This window comes from Hylaeus volcanicus, chromosome 8, assembly GCF_026283585.1.
Source record: "Hylaeus volcanicus isolate JK05 chromosome 8, UHH_iyHylVolc1.0_haploid, whole genome shotgun sequence".
Taxonomy (NCBI): Eukaryota; Metazoa; Arthropoda; class Insecta; order Hymenoptera; family Colletidae; genus Hylaeus; species Hylaeus volcanicus.
In genome coordinates, this window is record NC_071983.1 from 487,418 (window position 1) to 507,785 (window position 20,368).

The window sequence follows — 20,368 nt, forward strand, 5'->3', positions numbered from 1 at the left end:
CTCGCCGAGAAGCTTCCGTCTGCAGAGAACGCGCAGCTCGTCACCGTGTCCAGGAGCCGGTACATCACCCGGAGTAGGCGACCAGCCTCGATCACGATCGCGATCTACGCGATCCAGTTTCGCTTCTTTCCTTGCCGCCCTCCCGTATTCACGAATCGGACCAAGGACTCAACCAGAAAACGAACCGTTAGGAAAAGTCCCGTGAAAATATCCCGACGTCTACTGTGCGTGGCAACGATGGAAACGTATGCTCGAGACAAGAGTGAGTCCACTGTTCGGTCCACTGCCTTCGTTTACCCTGCTCACCATGAAAAAATCATTTAGCATAGTCACTCACTAGAAGCACAGAAGGACATCCCGAAGATCACATTGCACTTGGGGGGCGATGCTCTCTCGCTCGCCGTTTCTCGAGATTTATCTGTAGGTCTTTTTTCGGTGTCCTTCTCAAAACGAAACGGTCCGGTGAACCCTCGTAACCTCCGATTCCAGCGCGAACTTTAATCTCGGCACGCGCGCGCTCGTGATACACTATTTACCGGTGCACCGTGCGTCTCCCTAAACGTATCCTGGTGACGTATCATGGCACCGGTGCAAGGTGGTATCGCGTCGATCTCCGTTTCCTTTATACTTTTATATGGTTAACCTCCCCACCTTGCCAATGTATCGAGTTCTCGGGGTGGTCCTTCCCCGTAAGGTGTATCTTCCTTCTTCTTCCCGCTCCGAGTGCTAACAATTACTTCCGGCAGACCGGGTTCTCCGGGTCCCCAAGCTCGGTCCGGTGCGAACCCTTCGAAGGTCGCTAAATTGGCGAAAGACGGCAAACCAAGAACAAACGGATCCCCGGAAGGAAAAGAAGAATCACACAGGTGATGGTCCGCGAGGAAGGAGAAGACAGCGCAGAGGAGAAGAAAGGACTCGCGTGGCAGTGGCAGACAGCTGGCGAAGCGTGCCGTGCCGGTGAAACCCGATGGATCCTAAGAGCTTGCTGGCTTGTCAAGCACTGAGTCAGGAGGCGCGCGTTCTCACCGCATATATGTCGAGGCGGAGGCCTCCTCCTCTTCGTCTTCTTCTTTATTCTTCTCTCTCTCGGTCCTTCGCTCTAGCTTCGTCTCCCTCCTCCTCGCGGACGTTCGACGTCTCTTTCTCCGTCTCTTCTCTCCTGTAGTATCTTACGTATTCGCGTGTAGGTGCCGACATATACCTACTTACACCCGCCTGCACCCATTGCCGACGACTAACTCCCTCCTCCTCCACCTCCACCTCCGCCTCCACCTCCATCACCTCCTCCTCCTCCTCCTCCTCCTCCACCTCCTTCTTCTCCTCCTCCTCCTCCTCCTCCTTCTCCTCCTTTTCCTCCTCCTGCTGCTCCTCCTCCACCACCTCCACACCTCCACCTCCACACCTCCACCTCCACACCTCCACCTCCAACACCTCCTGCAACTCCTCGCCCTCTTCGCCCTCTGCTTCACCTCCTCCGACAACCCCCTTGATGCCCCGCCACCCCGAGCCTTATGTCCCCCTACCGCCGCGCAGTCCTCCCTTCTTCCCGAGAGAGGCTCTCCCTCTCTCCTCCACCCGCCATCAGTCGCCTCTGCCGCCATACTCCGCTCTTTCTCCAGCAATCTCCCTCCCGCAATCCCTCCTAGCTGCTTACCTTCCTTCTCGCGACTCCTCTTTTCACTCTACGTTCTTCCTCTCCACTCTTCTTTTCACATCTCCGCTTCTTCACCGCGCTTCTCTTTACACGCGCTTTGCAACTCATCGTCAGCAACGTTAAAGCTTACCGCGCATCGTCTTTACGATCGGTGACCGATGGACTGCCCCTAGCCTCTGTCGTCCTCGTTCTGAGAACTTCATCCGTATACAAATATAAAATATATTTACTGCAAAGGGTTAAAAGAATTCAGACGGTACATCTAAAAGTCTTTAAACATGTTTAGAAATCTCCACATGTGTCCTCAAACTTTTCATTCAAATGAATTCCAATGAATATCTAGATAACCGCCTTTCTAATGGGAATCCCCCCAATAACCACCCGCGTCGTGCCAGAATCCACTTTCGTGTATCGATTCCAATCGATTCGTTTCATTATTCTTTCGGTTATCGGTTTTCGTTATCAGGTCTCTCTCTTCATTCATCGCGTCACCGAGATCGCCATGAATCGATCTCCGCGTCCGCGTTTCTCCGATTCGAGGCGAAATCGATTCAAGACTCACGCGAGCGAATTTCACCCAAGATGAATCGGTGCGAGCCTACGGACAAAAATTCCGCCCACCCGCATAAATATTCACCGACTTTACCGTACTTGCGTGTAGAGTAACTGTAAAAAGTGCGGTAACTCTTTCATGCCTACCGGATTTTGGCCATTACTTGGTCGATTTTAATCCTAGCTTTACGAAGCTTCAAAGTATCATAGATGTTTTTCTCTTCTTTTTCTGTGTTACCTTTACTTTTTCAGAACTTTTTCACTATAAAATATGATTAAAACATATGTGAATATTTATGCATAAAAATGCGTCACCTTTTCCAAAGCTACTAATTTATTTTGTATTTGTTCGGACAAAACAAGTAAATTCTCGAGAAAAAAATTCAACTGGAAAACATCAGGACGTTACGATTTTACGATTTTACGATTTTACCAAACGAATAAGAAAAAAGTGAATCGACAGTGGCTCGTGCGACCCCGTCATTTCTTTCTCCTTTTGGCCGTGAGATAATTCGAAAATGGAAACGAATGCGCGTGATTTCAAGGTTTCACGAAAGGATATTCTAGGAGGCGAGCGAGGAGGCAGGATCTCGAAGGATTTAGCATAAGAGGAAATTTAAAATTCGATGAAGACTTGGCGGCGTGCAGCATCTGCAATTTGTGCACGGTCACGCCGAAAAATCGATCGAATTTTTATGCGATCCGAATCGAGGGCACGCTCGGAGCGCACTGTCCAGAAGATGAAGCAGATGCGATAGCAAACGAAAAAGAACAAGAATAAAATGAGCGAGCGTGGACGAGGGAGACGGGGATCGACGAGATAGGCGCACTTCTTCTTTTTTTTCTTTTCGCGACATTTGAAATACAAAACGATTCAAATCCCGCGCATCGAACAACGCATGCTCGCTCGCCCCGAGATGCACCACGTTACGGAATAGTGAAATCAGTTATTTTTGCTTCGAACGTGGATTTTATTCGCCGAAGGAATCCTTCTTCGATCATTCTACGGTGGCACGGAATACGAAACAAAGTTCACGAACAAAGTAAAAAGACGAATGTTGCGGGGTCAACTTTGTTTGTATATTTTTTTGAAAACAGATTACAATGTCTCCTAAATGCGGCAAAAGTTCATGTACTAGTTGTGTATACAAGACACGTGTAAGAATAAGAGCTGATTTCAACGATAATTATTGCCGGACGTCTGCCTATATAAAGATATAGTTTATCGTTAAACAGGTGGAAATCTGCAAATCTGGGATAAAAGTAACTGGGATAACTGTTGATAATCGTCGGCCACGAAAAGGAAAAGAAAGATGTGTCCTCGACGCCTGGACTTGTTTCGGAACAATATTTTACTCGGCCGAACGTTCAACACCGACATCTTTTATTTTCCACTAGAGTTAATCGCGAAGATTACATCGTCGAATGAAATTTAATAACCAATATCAATTTTCGTTCTCCTTCTGCTTGTTTTCGTCACGGTACCAATCTCAACTGCATTCATAAAAAAAAGAATATCGTGCACATCATCGAACTCTTACGATACAATGTTCGTTAACGACCGTTCATCCGGTGTTGCATCGCTATCGCGACTTTCGATCGGCGAGTAATCAAACTTTTTTATACGTAATAACAGTTCCGTAGCAACGGGCAGGTAATTGGCCGAACCCACTGTTACAGAGGGACGCTAACTTGACAATTTAAACACATTGATTAAGTTCTCTTTGTTTATATGTAATGGGAGTTTGAACCTTTGAGAACCTTTATGGAAAACTGTCGATATTTGGAGAAGAAGATCCAAATATTATGTTATATACATTGATGAATCTACATAATAAAAGCTTATTTAATTCACATGACTGTTCCCTGTAAATAATATTATTCTTACTGCGACCTAAACAAACAAACAAAGTCATCCGCTAACTTATTTAAAGATCGAAAAAGAAACTGTAATTTTGTTTAGTTTCCTAAGTTATTTAGGGAGCGCAATTCGAGACAGGGCGGAGCCCAGAGACTGTGAGTTATCGACTAGCGAGCTTGTGAAAACGCGGAGAAGGAAGAAATCGGTGAATCCGGGCCACGGGAGTGCGTGAAACCGTCGGCGTCGTCCACATGTTTCCTGTTGCCCCACACGTCGCTGATGTCTGTCATCGTGAGGGCCAATCGAGGGCTGCTGGGCTCTACCATCGCCCATTGCACTTGCACCAGCAGCAGGTGGCTCCAGAAAAGGATCCCCGATATCTTTTCGCTTTTTTTTACGCCGTTGTATCGCGCTAACGAGCTGAGCCATCGCCTACCGTTTCACAGCCCTCCGAAATTCCCTTTTTCCTATACGCTTCTGGTCACTCTTGCTCAACGAGACTCGAATCGTCCACGTGATCGCTTCGATTTTAGATATTCTGCTCTACAAGTTCGAGAAAATCGATTAAACGTTCATTTCTACATACTCTTGGTATAACAAAAGCTTTGTTAGCTTGAAAAAGAACATTGTGAGAAGACGACGAACAGCACAGTTAATTGGTGCCTGTCTAACTTTAACGTTCTTCTTCTCAAAACTTCTTTCTCCAAGCTAACGTCCCTAAACACTCCTACGCATATTCAAGTAATACATTATGGAACTCGAACCAACACGACATCTGGAATCGTTTTATTCCTGGTCACATAAATGTATCACGTTCTTCAGCTACATTCCGCTATTTCTCTGACCAGTATCGCCATTTAAAAAATGTTCAGCGTCTTTTTGTGATAAAGAAATATTCAGAAACAGAAAAGAATTGCTAACACTTTACCGACCGATAGCCAACAGACATATACATATACTTGAATTAAATTCAACGAGCAGCCTCGTTGAATTAAGGAGCGCGCGGTCGACGCGCAACAAACTGCAAGAAAACGCGCCCATCGCGAACAGACACTCTTAGCGAGACATCGCCGACCGTGACATTCGTAATGACATTGCGACTAGAAATTACCAAGCGCCTAACAGTCATACTTATGCGTCGCGTTTTCGACGGCGTCGAGGGTCTTGGTCGAACGCTTCGCAAACGTACACCGTTCCACACGATTCAAATAAACCGTCGCGTCGCGTCGCGTCGACCCATCACTGTAATTGGTCCAGACACGCGAATCGCGTTTTCTACGAACTCTTTTTGAAACCGAAATCACCATTCGCTATGCCACCTAGACGGCTCGACGCGCTGCATAATTTTCGTAAATGTTACGCAATTTTCAAATCGATAAACGATTGCACCCGTAGGCATCACTCGATTCTCAGACCTCTTATTTCGTACCGTGTGCCTCACGAATACGCTTCTTCTTCGTTAAACATTCAGAGCAAACATATCGGCGGTCTGTGGAATGGAAATCTATTCGACGCGCGACGCTAGGAGAATATTTCAAGTTAGGAAGATAATTGATGTTCGAAATTTTACTCACCGCGCAGGATTCGTGAAGGAAATTTCGGTTCTGGACATTGCTCGAGGGTTGAAGATTTGAATGATGCGGAATATGGTTCTTTCGTCGTCCTGGAACATATTCACGGCCAATGTCATTGGATTTTTCCGACGTCGATCTGGAGATCCTCGAGATCGATCGAAGAAGGCGCGCAAACGACTTTCCACGACGCATTACCGACGCGCATCTCGCTGCAGCGCGATTGGTCCAACCGCGGAGATTGATGTCTGGTGACGCTCGCGTTCTCGAATCTGTATTACCGTATGCAGTTGCGAAATATCTTAATGCAATTTAACGGAGCATTTAATATTCAATAAATAAAGAGTTATACTTCCCATTGATTTTTTAGAGAATTATTCTTGGTCCTTTCGTTCTTTGATTATCCTTCATTGGGGTGTGACAGATGGTGCGATCATTAATTCTTGGAAATCGTGCAGCAGTCTACCTTGCCAACTGTAATCAAGGTTCTAACTTGAGAAAGACAAGAAGGTTTACCTAGGATTTGAAGGAAACTGCAATCATTGATCATTTGACAGGAAAAAAGATTATTTATACTTCCTATTACAACTTTTCTTATTAGACTTGAGATAAAATCAATTTGTTCAGAATTTAATACAATTTTTAAGAGCATAAAATCCATAACTGTTTCTTTATACGAAAATCAGGATTTTATCTATAATTCCATTGAAAATGTAACAAATTATACCAGCACTAAATGATGGGAAACTTTTTGGAAAAACCTTTTTAGTTATACAAACAGACATACTTGTGTTTAGTTGAACAAATTTATGGAGTCAACTATCTTTTCGTCATATACAATGTTTCATGTATCTCCAAGAATACTACTTAAACACGATGCAACAATAATATTAATAATTCTTTCCCTCGTCAATTCCACTGGCTTCTTCCTCTAACATAAAAACCTAAAAAATATGTCTAGAATAGCAGCCTCGTCAACAAAATACCTCACGATGACAGGTCCTCCATTCGTCAGACCTGTCAATTATGCCCTTCTAAGTCGGATGCCTAGTCACCTTGTTGCTCGAAAAGTAAAAATCGAACGGAGATTGTATTCAGTATAGAAGCATTCGAGGCACCATGAAGGTCCTTCTTCTATCTGTAAGCACACAACACAGATTACTCTAACCAGAAATTTATTCGAACTCTGGGCAAACTTTTACAGACGCTCTTCGCGTTAACCGCTGCTGAAACTTGCATACGATTACTACGGCACAGTGGGGAGAAGAAAATCTTTCACACGATACCAGGGCATATTTGGCGATGGAATCCTCTTACAGAAGAATTCGAAGAGATCCAAGCTGTGAAACTGAACGGCACCGCAATATGTAGCGTAAAAATGGCAAACGACTTGCGAGGAAGGACCATCGTCGTCGCTGCAGATGTCGTAGGCAATCCTAAAAACATCCTGAACTCTAATTTAGTGTTTTATCGAGATTGCAAAGTCACGTGTATCGATGTATATTTTTAGATGCATCCGTACATTCTGAGGGTCGCCAACAACACTGGAGTGACTGGTTTCATCGGGGACATATGGACTACTCTGGAAGAAGTCTTGGGTTTCAAGTGTGTATCGATGTTGGTTAATTTTTTAACACTGTTAACACTTCTTTTTATTTACTCTACCGAAAGTGAGAATACTAATAACCAAGTATAAAAATTACATAAAATCGTCGCGAATAGATAGAACTTATTTAAAGAATGAAACTTGTGAAACAAACATTTAAACAATCTCTATATAACCAGTTTTTTAAAAAATCTCCAAAAAGTGTGTTCGTTCAATTATACGAATGGTTGTTCTACCTCGATAAAGGATTTCATTCGCTAACCCAAGGTCTCCATCGCTACACTTGCACCTATGTACATATAAACAAAAAAAAAAACACAGAAGGATTCGCCTTCCCAGAACATTCATTCATATTTATACATTTTCATTTCGAGAGCGATCGCAACCAGCATAATTTTGAGGATAACGTTCGATACACGACAGCCCAATACTTTCTAGTTTCTAACGTTTATACACCTGTTACCTGTCGATTCATTCGCGTGAATTTCACGGGCGGCGCAGACGAGCGTCGGAATGATACGCGTGCATACGTATTTGCGATCGTCGAAAGACCCTACGAGGAATCTGACCAATTTTCCGTGTACCAGCCACACACGTCGGTGGGTCAAAATACTCGTATGATTCATTCGTCTAGACAGGTATAAGTATAGTACCACGGGGAAAACGGGGGTGGCAGAAGGGAAGAGAAAATAGTGGCGGGCTGGTGCGTGCACCGTAATAAAGGCGTTTGTTCGTCGATTATGCAGGACGATTTACCGAAAAGCAGGACCGTCGGCCAGCCAGACGCTGATGAATGGACAGGCTCACGCACTACTGGTAGCCACGGTGATTTATTCCGACACCTCCGGTTATTACACTTACAGCACTCCGATTACGACTATCTCGTAAGCCATCCCTAATTTATATTTCGATTTCGTACACCTATTCACTTGAAACGTTGTTACTGCATGCGAGAATAACTGTTTTAATGATCGAATTGCTTTCTTTCTACACGTTTTGCACGTTTCTTTCCTGCCGCCACAACAGAGCGACACAACTTTTCTGATCACCTAATAGACTCACTTCCGAAGATATTTCTCTCGTAATTGTACGTCGCCATAGATACGGCCTATTCGTGCAGTCCGATGGAACAAGAGTTTCACAGCAATGGTACACGAAGGTCTTCAGTCGAGGACTGCGGTTGTGCATCCTGATGTTCGTTCTGGTCACCGCGGCCACCATCGCAGGAGTGTATTACCTACAGAAAATTACACAGTCAAATAACGTGGAGAGCGACCATGAATTTTCATCGATCTCGTTCGATCTCCTCGTAGTCCTAAGCAGCCTGAACGGTCAAGGTAAAGGAATTCGAAACGTCGGCGTCGTTCGATACGTATATTATTACAGGATTCGATGTCTCCTTATTTAGGATGCCAGAGAACACCGTTTTCGTGGCCGCTGAGGTTGATTGTTCTGTCGCATTTGATAACAGGAATGTTGCTGTACAACGGATTCAGCAGCACCCTCACCTCTTATCTAGCGATACGTGGAAACTCTGTTCCGTTAACAAGCCTGGAGGATGCGCTGCAGAAACGAAGTCACTCCGTTTGCGTGAGGAACGATAGCAGTGCCTATATTCACTTCACGGAGGTAATTTTATAATTGCATTTTCTACAGAGGCTCCAGAAAGTATTGGCACAAGCTCCTTCCTTCTCTGGAATATCTTTACACCTCGAATTCACATATTAAAGGAGGATTGAATTCTCTTTTCTGGGAGGATTAAGACATAGATTTTTTATAGCTCCAACGGAGCGACGGTGGGGGTCGAGTGTTGGTATCATCGGATGTCCCTCTTCGAGACCAACAACTTTCATTACCCACTTTTTTTTATCCGATGCATAGTGCCCGAGATATTTCAATGACTTCAGATCGATCGTCCACGTATCTCGAAAAAAGTAAAAAACAAAGAGTATCCCGTTAATACATATTTCAGAAGTAGGTGATGTGTCAATACTTTCTGATAGTAGTATCAGATTCGTTCGATCGACGTTACATTTGACAGAACGGTTCGCCGTGGGGTAAAGTGAAGAAGGAGTGGAAGAAGCTAGTCAATAACGACTGTCCAGACATGAGAGACATTAGTACGTTGGATTCCCAACTTTGCAAGCCAGGTTTCGCTTACTTGGAGGTCCCAGACGTATTTCTGCCGATTTATCGACGTGTTCAGCACGCCTGCCGTATCGTTCAAACGCCTCATCGTTACTGGCGTCTCAAGATTTCATTCCTGCATGCTAGATTTGCCGAGCATCGACGCTTGATAAACGTCTAGTAAGTGTTGTTTATAATTTCCTGTTGAATTCTCGTGAAATATTTTTAAATAGAACATTTTTGCTTTTTGGTAGCCTGATGCGACTTTACTCTGCGGGATTGTTCAAGTACCTTGAAAGGAAATGGATGCCCGAGGGTATAGAGAGCTCGGAAAATCAACAGTCAATGTTTCAACCGGTGGAATACGCTCATATTCATTTTCTACTCTTGGGGCTCATTTACATGATGATACTGAGTGCTTTCATCTGCATTCTGGAAAACATTTGGTACAAGTTACGCACAAAATAGTCATTCTTCGGACAGGATGTCACTATAATTATTTAATCTAACGCGAATATGATTAACAAGAATTGAAGGTAAACAAAATAAAATATATGTAGCAAGTATGTTTATTGTGACGGTTCTCACGATTTATCAGACATTTTCACCTTATTTGAAGAACATTCATTTTTCATTTGACACACATTTCAGGGTCACGGTATAGTAGATCGCTCAACTCGTCTTTTCACCAGCTACAATGTTACGAATGTCACCCCTTATTTGATCAGTGTCGTTTAAAACAATCAGGGTGATCTTGCAGCCGACCGAGTACTAATCAACTGTTCTGCCAAACATTTTTATCAAAAAATCGCGCGGTACGTTACGATCAACATTCTCTACACATATATAAAAACATATTAAAATATTTCCATTTCATTTCTTACCTTCTCCAACACGACTAGTTCAAACTTTTTCTCTGGAGCAACGGAAGAAACAAAAACCTCCTTCCCTGCAATTTATAAAGCAATCTGATCGTTATTTAATTCGTTCTTTATTTGATTTACACGTGCGTCATTAATAAATATCTCCAATGATATTGTATAATATTAGTGGCGCAATCGAAATAATTCCCGCCCTCTAAGAGCTACTCGCACGACGCATAAAATTTTTCTTCATCGTTCTCTTGCGTTCCAGCATCGATGAATTATTGGCGTTATCTAGCTTCGCTTGTTTTGTAAAATGTAACATACAAAGAAAGGGTGTGGTTGCTGACAATTTTGTTCTCACTCGTCAGTCGTCACCAAACGAGTATAAAAAGAACCACTCGGACACATCTTACGCGCTTAAAGTATACAATCGGCTTTTTCCTTCTAATAACTATACTTAACTATACTTAACAATACTTTGAAACAATGAAAAATAAAGATTCACGGCACATAGTTAACAGACGTATCAGTTACAGAGTAGTTATATCGCGCCAAATGACTTTCACATCGTTTCTCGTCCTTTTTGCGATTCGTTTGATTTAAAAGATCTCGTGGTTGCACGCGTGGAAACCTATCGACACCACTTTTTTGTACAAATAATTTCTTAAAGTAGACTATAATTTGGTTTACACCTATACACTGTATACAATCCTCTCGATACATCTGTAGCAAACGAAAGGAGAACTTTTTGATTTGCTCGAATACTGAGCAGCACGAGACAGGATGAAAATATACACTTAAGCACATTGAAAAATATTTCGTCTCGGCACCCGTAGTGCGTGAAAACGCGTCCCCTAGATTAACGTACTAACTCCGCTCTATATAACTAGCCCGTAGCTTGTTTATAAAATTAAACTTCTTAAGCTTAAACGTTAGATCCTGCCTGCAGAAAATTACGGCACCGTGTTTGCGATTCAAGATCGCTATGGCTCATCGAGATCTTCGAGAATCCTCCTGATGCGAGCAAAGCAAAGTAAATCGACCTTGAACAATAGTACATACCCTCTATTTCGACCTATGGGAAAGTAATGTACTGCAGCTAAGGATGAAAACGTTTGTATCAATTCGATAAATATTCGGCGATTATACAGGTCGTTCCAGTTGGCATGAGCGTTCGCGGAAATTTCATTGAATCTTTCGTGTCGTGAATGTACCTATACTCGAATCGACTGACAATCGAATAATACAAGTATAAAAGTAAAAAATGACTTTACGTTCGCTTACGGTGCAATGTCGGTCGGTTCGGTGATCGATCGCGATGAACCACAGTGAACACTGATTAGTCGGAAAACCTATCGCTCTGGGTCGCGTTAAAATAGCTATATAAGAAAGAGCAATAAATTCATATAATGGTCCTAGTGCCTTGATGGTCGCGTAGCGAGCATTCCTATCGATTGTTCCGAAAGAATCGAGACGCCTAAACGCGCAAAAGTTTTGCACCGTGAGAAACGCTCAACTTTCGTCCTATACGCGAAATCTCGGACCTTGGATCGGTATATAAAATTGCATCTCTGGCATTCGTTGCAAACATACGGAGTCCCAAAAGTGTGGCACGTTGCGATCTCGACGGTTCTCGATAAATCAACGATCGAGGATTCAACAAATGGAAGTACTTGACCGGTCCGAATAATATCGCATCGTAAAATCAATGCCCTCGTTACGCACCATTCGAACCCATTCGAACGACATTGAAATGGAATTCGAACATTTTCATCGTCGTTTGCATGAACGAGGTGTCAGCGATCCCCAAAGACGATCGCGCTGTTGCGCAACACATCTCCCGAAGATTCATCGTCGACATTTGAATCGCTGATCCGCCAAGAGGATTGCCCTCGACCGATTCAAGTAATTCGGTCCTTCATCGAACGACTCGTTGATTGCACGAATTGAATCGAAAAGGAGCCATTCGACGACTCGTTCGCTACACCGGAAATCAGAGCGATCGAAAACATGGCGCGTTACCACACCTCGCATTTGTGAACCGGATTCATTCGCGAGCCTTTCGGACAATTGAATTCGGTAGCGAACTCGGGGAGATTCGAAAGAGGTCCTATCACTCTGAATTTCGCCGGACAATGAGAATCTTTCTCGATTTGGAGAACAATCGCCTCGGACGTTGCAGCTGAACACCAGACCTATCGACAGCAATTTAAAACGGATATGATTGTTAGAGAGATTCACTGCGGAGCATAACTATATCGCCACGCATCAGCACTAATAGAAAATGCATCAAAATCAGAGTTGTTCTACTCGAATAAAGTAATCGTGGCAAAAGGGTTAATCTCTGACTGAAGGCATAGTGGTATTACCTGAGCAAAATTCAGAAAGAACAGCTGACGATGCGTTAGATTGAGACCAGGTAATGGTAGCTGATCCTTGTAGCTTTTAGGCGTCGTGAGGTACGCGTGGTACGCTGCTTCGAGGCCTCCGTTGTCGGCAATATTTTCTCCTGCAAACCAAGTCGATTAATTTTTGTTTGCGTTTTTTACTTGGCTAATACGTCGGCGTCTTGTTACTCTTATTACCCAAAGTCTGCCGTCCGTTCACGTGCCGACCGTGTATCTCGAAGCTGTTGTACTGTTCTACGAAACATTCCGTTCTATTTTTGAACCTTTCTATCGTCGCGTTGTTCCACCACTGATTCAAGTTCCCGTGTAAATCGTATTCCCTTCCTGAGGACCGCGAAGCGAAAGGCAAACAATTATACCATCGTGCGTAAGGAATACGTGTATTCGTCCATCAACGAAACTGTAGGAGTGGTACCTTGATCGTCGAACGCGTGAGTCAGCTCGTGGCCCATGACGACTCCTATACCACCGAAATTTAAGCTACTAGGGTTCTCCATGTCATAGAACGGACTCTGTAGGATACCAGCGGGTAGGACCATTTGATTTTTGGTAGGCCTGTAATAAGCGTTCACGGTGGGCGGCGTCATGATCCAAGTGGTCTTGTTCACGGGCTGATCGAGCTTCTCCAGGTTCTTTCGTAAATTATACTTGTTCACCCGTATGGTATTCTGAAAGTATTCGTTCTGCTTAATGTACAAATCTCTGTAAAGGTCGTCCAGCTGATTGGGGTCCAGTATGAAATTTGGGAAACCGATCATATCGGTGATGGCGTTCGCTTTCTCCTCGGCGGCTTGCCTGGTCTCCGCGTCCATCCAATCGAGATTCTTCAAGTTTTTCGTGAAAGCTTGCCGTACCTGATCGATCATCTGCTCCGCCTGGAATCGATGTCCATTAGATGTAGAGGCCGCGATCCTTACGCGAGTTCGAACTAACCATGGGTTTGCTCCTCCCGTGGAAGACGTCTCGTACGAACATGGCGCCGATCGCAAAGCCCATCGCGTTGTCCGTATCGCTGACGCAATAACGCCACTGCTCCTCGCGGCCCTCCGAGCCGATCAAGGCTTTCCTGAGGCCCTTGTAAGCGTCACGGAAGGGCTTCGACAAGCACCCCGTCAGGGGCCTCACGGTCTGCCAAACCAGGTAGTTATTCAGTATTCTGTGGAAAGAAAAAGAGTTCAAGTAGACAACGATGGATCATGGAAGCAAAAATTAATCGCGATACGTGATCGAACTTACACTTTTCCAGCGTCCGTCTTGTTGTACTCCAGCACGAGTTTCGACAACTTGACAAAATATTCCGGTGCGAAGTTGACGATCGTCGCGTCGCTGCTGATCTTCTTGTTGACTAAACGCGTCGCGTTTTGAAAGTAGTCCACCCAAGACATCTAGAAATACATTCGATTGGAATTCTATATATATATATATATAGCAGAAATATCACTCACGAAAGGTGCTTTACGTTGAAGCTCGTTCAACGTCATCGGGTTGTAAAGCTTTTCTTCGTCCCTACGTTCCTCCAGAGGCGTCATGATCTTGGCCAGCTTCGTCTCGAAATCGATCACCTCGAGCATCTGTACCCTGGTCGCGTTCTTCTCGCCACCTAGCAGCACGCCGATCTGTAAACGTGCACGAGCGCCTGTACTCGATTCATCAAGTGCTAGGATCCGCCAACGAAACACGCGGTAATCTACTCGACTATTCGTAGTTGATGTACCTTCGTCATGTAGTCTAGATAGGCAAGCAACACTTTGCTGTTCTCGGTAACGTTCAAGTAATTGTCAGCGGTTGGCAAAGTCAGACCTCCCTGATCGATCTGGAAAATAAACCTTTTCGTTAGACGATGTCCTAAATTTACCAAGAATCGCTGACGCGTGTCTCACTTGTATAATGTGCCTGGTACTATTTCGATCGTCCTCGTTCACCGCCCATGTAAATAAACCGTCCATGTTGTAAACGTTTTGCAGAAGTTGCATGCTGTTCTGCAAAGACCACGAGCTCAGATTGAATTTCCCAGAGATGTTCCAGCCACCAATAGAATCCAACAAGTCGAGCATAGGCTTCGCACCGAGGGTCTCGATGGTATCGTTCGCGTCCATACAGGACATGAAGTAATACTTGGCCTTTCTCTCAGCCTTCGACTTCATATTGTTTAGCGGTTTCTCTTTTTAAACAAAAACCAGCTGCGATTAATATTACAATCGTCCTCGATTAACGCTTTCCGTAAAAAGTATAGCTTTCTCTAAAAGTAACTAACTTATTTATAGATATATATATATATATATTTTTTATATTGTATTATATCTTAGATATCTATAGATATTTTGTAATATTTTGTATACTTGACGATTTCGTGTTTGTTTCACGGTTTTTTGTATCTTACATGATAAGCTACATTGTCAAATAGCGTGGATAGTTTACTGGCTAGTCGTTACAAGTGTTGATATTAACACAAATTCAACGTGTTGCCTGAGAATTACCAAGAATGTTCTTGAGCACCAACTCGTTTTCTTGCTTCAGTTTGTCGAATGTTCCCCACATGCTGTTCCCATCCGGTATAGGGTTCTTTTTTATCCATCCACCGCAGGCGTACTCGTAGAAATCATCGCACGGATCGACGGACCAATCTATACTGTTTATACTGGACGCAGCTACCGTCACGCAATGTTTCGTCAGGCAGTGCGTGCCGTCTGAAAACGAGATCCACTGGTATGAACAATTGAATCGACACAAAACTAAACTGCGTTGGGAACATTTTATTCTGAATACAAATTTCAGATTTATTTGTACGACTGAAAATAGATGAATCGTTCAGCCACTCGGTCTCTGAAACGAGTATCGTAAAAGACGAAAATAGTAGCTGAAGAATTTATTAGAAAGAGTTAAAATTAGTGAACGTTTGGTCCTACAAGTGGTACCTTCTCCGTGGGAAGTCACGTGAAGTATCTGCGCCTCGTCCCAGCCGTTCTTGCTGCTGATAACTATCGACAGCAACACGACCATCAGCAATAGGCCGATGCAAATGATAAACAGGCATCTCTCCAGCGTGCTTCTCGCTCTCCACAGCGACGTCCCCTGCGCAACAAACAAACGCTGTATCGCGGCCGACGAAGATCGTTTAAGCGCGTTAGAAACTCGCGACAGTTGGCACCGTCTTATTGCTAGGATAGCTCTATCGCTCACAGTCTAATAACCGTAATCGTCTCCTGAGAAATTAGTCGTTGTAGCGCCGATTCGATCGTAAAAGTCACCCGGATTGTTTCAACAAGTATAGAACTTTACCATCGCTTGCAAACAGAGATGGCCAAAATTGTTATTTAGAAAACATTTCGACTTGGATAAATTTCGAGTAAAAGAGAAATAAGTTTTTATTTGCTAAAATTAACAGAAAAACTCTTAACACATTCGCGACCGCTGACGTGAATTCAAGTCACTTCAAATTCTATTCCTGGTTTCTATTCTAAATTATGAAAATCTTTCTATTTTATATACGCTACATATTTGCAAAGATTTATTAATACGTTGTGTAAATGTTCCTTGTTATACCTTGAAACGTACCGAACGATATCTAATATGAGTCGCGGACGTGCTGATGCCCTCGCTGTTGAGAGCTACGGACCCGATGCTGCTGCTGTCCTCGTCCTCAAACTCCGCCTGCTTATACATCATCATCTGAAAACAAAGGAAAAAGTGACGATTAATATCTCATTGATATCCACACAATCGGTATACTTTTTTTTAGGAAAGGTTGACGCAGAGACACTAACGCTAGAATAAAAACACCGAGGTTGGCCTCGCCGTTGCACAATAGCCTAGCATGCGAGATAATATAATTAGCCGCTCGTAAATCTTTTGTACGGACGGCAGTAATCGCGTCCCATGCACGGCAATTATCTTAATGATAACGGTATTGTGATTACGAGAAGATTTCACGAGCTAATATCACGAACACATCTTCGACTGTGACGCTATGTATTTTCGCGATCCAAAGTAATATCCGCCTAGATCGACTCTTTCTCGTTCACCAACATCGCGAGATCTCTTTATCTCTGGATCAAGCGTTAGCAAATTACATATAAAAAATGATTTTAAATAAATTTTACAGCGAAATCGCGAAATTGCTAGTTAAGCATTCGTAAAATAAAGTCTATTAACACTTTTGATTTCACTGCCAGACCAATACACTTGATCATTTTTACTGAGATTAAATTTTGTTTACAGACTATTTAAAATGAATTTATTTGGTTCTTCGGTAAACAGCACCGTCACCCATAAATGACTAACTCGACGATTAACGTGTTATTGAAATTAAAATTGCCCCTCTTTGTATATACAAAAAAGAAGTAAACCTTCAACAGTAATTCTATGATTCGATTGAATCTTATTACTAGACTGCGGATGCTTATGCAAATTAGTATTTTTACAGATTCAGATAGATAAATGAGATTCAAATAAAAATCTGTTCATTTTTCCATATTATCACTCTCGATAAATGCAGAAACACCTGCAATCTACATACATTCCTATTCCAAGAAACAGTTCTTCCGTAATATTATCCATGTATACTAACAAAAAGATTGAAACAGTATATACCAAGGAATAGGTCTTCCATGTGAATCGAGGATTATGTGTACGAAAAAAAGTAAAATGAAAAAGACCAATATCAAAATGAAGTAGAAGAACTATCCACTGCGTTACCTCTCACTTCTCAGCCCTTGAAAGCCAACGATTCCTATTATTCGAGTCGTCAGAAAAAGTTTGCCGACCCCTGATCTACATAGATCATAGCGTCTACAAAAACGTTCGCTGAATCTCCCAACGATTGCTTCGCGATGACGCAGAAAGACGTAGACGACAGTTGGGTGCGACGCGTGACACTATACGTTCGCGGAAAAGATCGCCGCGGATTCGACGCAATTTTGCACGCAAAACGCGACCAAGGCGCGCACGCGAACGACTCGCGTTTCTACGAGCAAAGTGGAAAATTCGTCGTCGAAATTTGTGCGCGGTTGATGACACATTTTTAGACCAAACTAAAAATACGTACCCTCGAGTCGCCGTCACGCCGTAGCGAATACCAGGGTCGCTCGCTCATCTCGGATCGCGCGCGAATAACGCCCTGACAACGCTGCACGAACGAAAATCGCGTCTCGAACACGATCGAGAAACGTTTCACGTTTCTCTGTACGCTAAATAGAAACGAAAACGACGCTCCAAGTCCAGACGCCGCGCGATCGAGCGTCGAACTGGCGCGGGCGTCTAGCACGATTCGTGCGTCGCTCGCGATCACGCGCTATCACGACGCGACGCCTCGATAGTTCTGGAGGGAAGGTATTCGACGGGCCGATAACGTGACCCAGTCGTCGCGATGCGATCGAGAAAACTAGTCTATGCGCTCCGTGAAATGCCATCCGTGTAACGTTTGAGTCCAGTCGGTAACTTGGCTGATAACGATAGTTCTCGATGACAGGATTTTCATCAGTTTCGAGGCAATTTTCACCATTTTCACCATTTCAACTCTGTTTCCTTCTACCTCCCTCAGGGTCTCTAGTTGCAGCAACCTCCGGTAATCGGTATCACTCGCGACAAAGAATCATTTGTTTATCCTTTGTCGCGAATAATAGCGAGCTAATGGTTGGAAACTTTTAATAAGATGTTTAAATATAAAAAGTGGGTGCGTCGAATGCCGCGCGTTAAAACTATAACTTCTTAGAAACGTGAAATGGTGAAATTTTCAATTAGATTCCAGAAAATATTCAAGCCCGATATTAATTAGCTTAACAGGTTGGTGGCTGTCTCACCAACGGCAATGGCAAAGAAGACTCGGAGGATCGTTGACGCGAATAAAGCGTGGCGAGGCTTGTGAGGTCGGAATTGCAGGCCGCCTGCACGCGTCATTAGCACGCGTGTACGCAAGCGGATCCGCGTGAGCACGCGCACGCGGGTCCAATCGAGCCGCTCGGTTTCGTACGCGGCAGTTCTGGCAGGAAACGGACACTTGTGGCGACGTTAATATAATTACCGTATCTGTCCCGATACCGTTTCGCTTCGTTATGCCTTCGGCGAGGATCGAGCGAGGAACAACTGAAACTTGAATAATTGGCAGATACGACGATCAGACTAATAGAAATGATCAGAAACCACTTTTCAGCTCGTCATTATTGTCAGAATTCATTAAAATACGGAATATTCAAAAATTCCAAACGTTCCTCTTCGTATGCCACAAAGTGTACCTTTTTAGTCTAAAAATAACAGTCTCGTGGACCAGCTCGAAAGTAATAACACGTTTCCAAGTATCGTTAAAAAGAAAATTGATTCTCCGTATAGCACCGTATAGAACTGCTCTGAAACGTTTCAAGTTTCCAATTGAACGTTTCGTCTCCCGCCATGGTATCGACGATAGGGGCACGACAAGCATTGAATTACAGACGAGTTTGTAATCGCGCGATTGCCCGCCCATCGCGAATCCAACGCGTATCGCGTGTTCGTTGGTGACTCGTGCCCGAGTATTTGTTAGGCGCCTGCAGTTCGTATCGAACGAGAAAAAAGTGGTCGCTTCGTGAAATTGTATCGATATCGATATCGATAACGATAACGAAACCTCCGTTCCATTTAACGGGCTATCAGGGAGGAATCAAGGATTTTTATAGCCTGAGGCTTGGAAAACGATTCAAGGTCCTTTGGATAAGGGAAGCAACGGAGAGGCAATTTGTGTTTATTACAGACTATTCCCCACTCTAGAAATAAAGTGTTATAGTTGGCTACACAACCTTCACAACCTAATAAACCAAGTAATAATAAGTTGAGCTGCACGTTCCACTCAAAAGTCTGTATCATTTTGAAACCTTTGAATATCACCCTATCATTGTAAAAATAAAATCTTGAACTCTGCCACAACATATACTTAATTAAAAAGTTGATTTCTCATTCGAACAGAATCACCGACATCCTGGCCACGGTACATCCTGCCATAGATAGCAACCAGTGGAACCATAGTTTTAAACTATTATTATATTTTAACTGTCTGTACAGTGTTTCACTCAAAAGTCTATATCATTTTTAAATCTTCAACTGTCGCCTTAGAATTTTGCGAATAAACACTTAAAATCTATCGCAACATATCCTAAATAAAAAATTTGATTTTCCATCCGAACAAAACGGTACATCCCTGCCATAGGTAGCAACGAATGCGACCATATCGGAGCCTAGGAACGAGATACCTTTCATCAACCGATTTTCGAGCACGATCTATCTCATACAATTTCGATCGACCCTAACACAGTGTTCGATCAATCAAACGATAGATTGTTCTCAACGCGAACAATTACATAACGCGAATCTCGCCAATACGAAAGCCAAGATATTCGAAATCTAGAGAGCATAACGAAACAGCTTCGAATACAACGTTAGAGCAACGATTCCCAAAAAATTCTGTATATTGAATCGCAACACTCACCTTCACCGACATCTTGCCCGGCACGGATCGCGTAATCACCGCACTGTCACTGTAATTATTGATTCACTATATTGGGAGCGAGGCTGGTGCTCCCACGGCGAAGGGGGTTTCAGGATGACAGAAAGGGAGAAGGGTGGATAGAAGATCGAGGATAAAAAGAGGTGTTACGCGGAACTCCGTTTGTCCCCGAGACTATGACATCTTCCAGCTCGTTTTTGTCGCAGCTCGGCCGCTATATCGGCGTTCCCAGCCTTGCGTGGCTGTCTCTCT

The 20,368-nt window shown here is 43.6% G+C and overlaps 2 protein-coding genes across 7 annotated transcripts; one reads left to right on the forward strand and one right to left on the reverse strand.

Moving 5' to 3' along the window:
• Nucleotides 1-6,757: 6,757 nt before the first annotated feature.
• On the forward strand, nt 6,758-10,200 carry LOC128881111 (uncharacterized). The gene is made up of 8 exons (XM_054131845.1): nt 6,758-6,778; nt 6,843-7,064; nt 7,149-7,243; nt 7,991-8,128; nt 8,346-8,581; nt 8,653-8,873; nt 9,286-9,551; nt 9,626-10,200. Exons 1-8 carry the CDS (start codon nt 6,758-6,760, stop codon nt 9,837-9,839), a joined length of 1,413 nt encoding a protein of 470 aa, XP_053987820.1. The 3' UTR covers nt 9,840-10,200.
• Nucleotides 10,201-10,343: 143 nt separating this feature from the next.
• On the reverse strand, nt 10,344-20,367 carry LOC128880733 (endothelin-converting enzyme homolog). Of its 6 annotated transcripts, none has more exons than XM_054131112.1 (13): nt 20,099-20,367; nt 16,189-16,314; nt 15,561-15,717; nt 15,123-15,332; nt 14,526-14,806; nt 14,360-14,458; nt 14,091-14,261; nt 13,882-14,030; nt 13,579-13,801; nt 13,061-13,520; nt 12,823-12,969; nt 12,607-12,746; nt 10,344-12,432 (listed from the first exon to the last, which is right to left on the reverse strand). In XM_054131112.1, exons 1-13 carry the CDS (start codon nt 20,108-20,110, stop codon nt 12,256-12,258), a joined length of 2,352 nt encoding a protein of 783 aa, XP_053987087.1. In that variant the 5' UTR covers nt 20,111-20,367; the 3' UTR covers nt 10,344-12,255. The 6 variants fall into 6 exon arrangements, with proteins under 6 accessions (XP_053987087.1, XP_053987088.1, XP_053987085.1 ...); XM_054131113.1 differs by having other exon boundaries at nt 16,201-16,314; nt 20,099-20,366; XM_054131110.1 differs by lacking the exon at nt 20,099-20,367 and adding an exon at nt 17,690-18,068.
• Between the last annotated feature and the right edge of the window lies 1 nt (nt 20,368).

What these genes read in the sequence shown, in the direction of transcription:
- LOC128880733 (XM_054131110.1), bottom strand. Translation starts at nt 17,737, where the DNA reads ATGAGCGAGCGACCCTGGTATTCGCTACGGCGTGACGGCGACTCGAGG. An exon ending in TTCAACGTAAAGCACCTTTC is followed by an intron (nt 14,031 to 14,090) that starts GTGAGTGATATT and finishes ATGTATTTCTAG; the next exon opens with ATGTCTTGGGTGGACTACTT. An exon ending in TCACGCGTTCGACGATCAAG is followed by an intron (nt 12,970 to 13,060) that starts GTACCACTCCTA and finishes CGCGGTCCTCAG; the next exon opens with GAAGGGAATACGATTTACAC.
- LOC128881111 (XM_054131845.1), top strand. Translation starts at nt 6,758, where the DNA reads ATGAAGGTCCTTCTTCTATCT. An exon ending in TGAAGGTCCTTCTTCTATCT is followed by an intron (nt 6,779 to 6,842) that starts GTAAGCACACAA and finishes AAACTTTTACAG; the next exon opens with ACGCTCTTCGCGTTAACCGC. An exon ending in CCTATATTCACTTCACGGAG is followed by an intron (nt 8,874 to 9,285) that starts GTAATTTTATAA and finishes TACATTTGACAG; the next exon opens with AACGGTTCGCCGTGGGGTAA.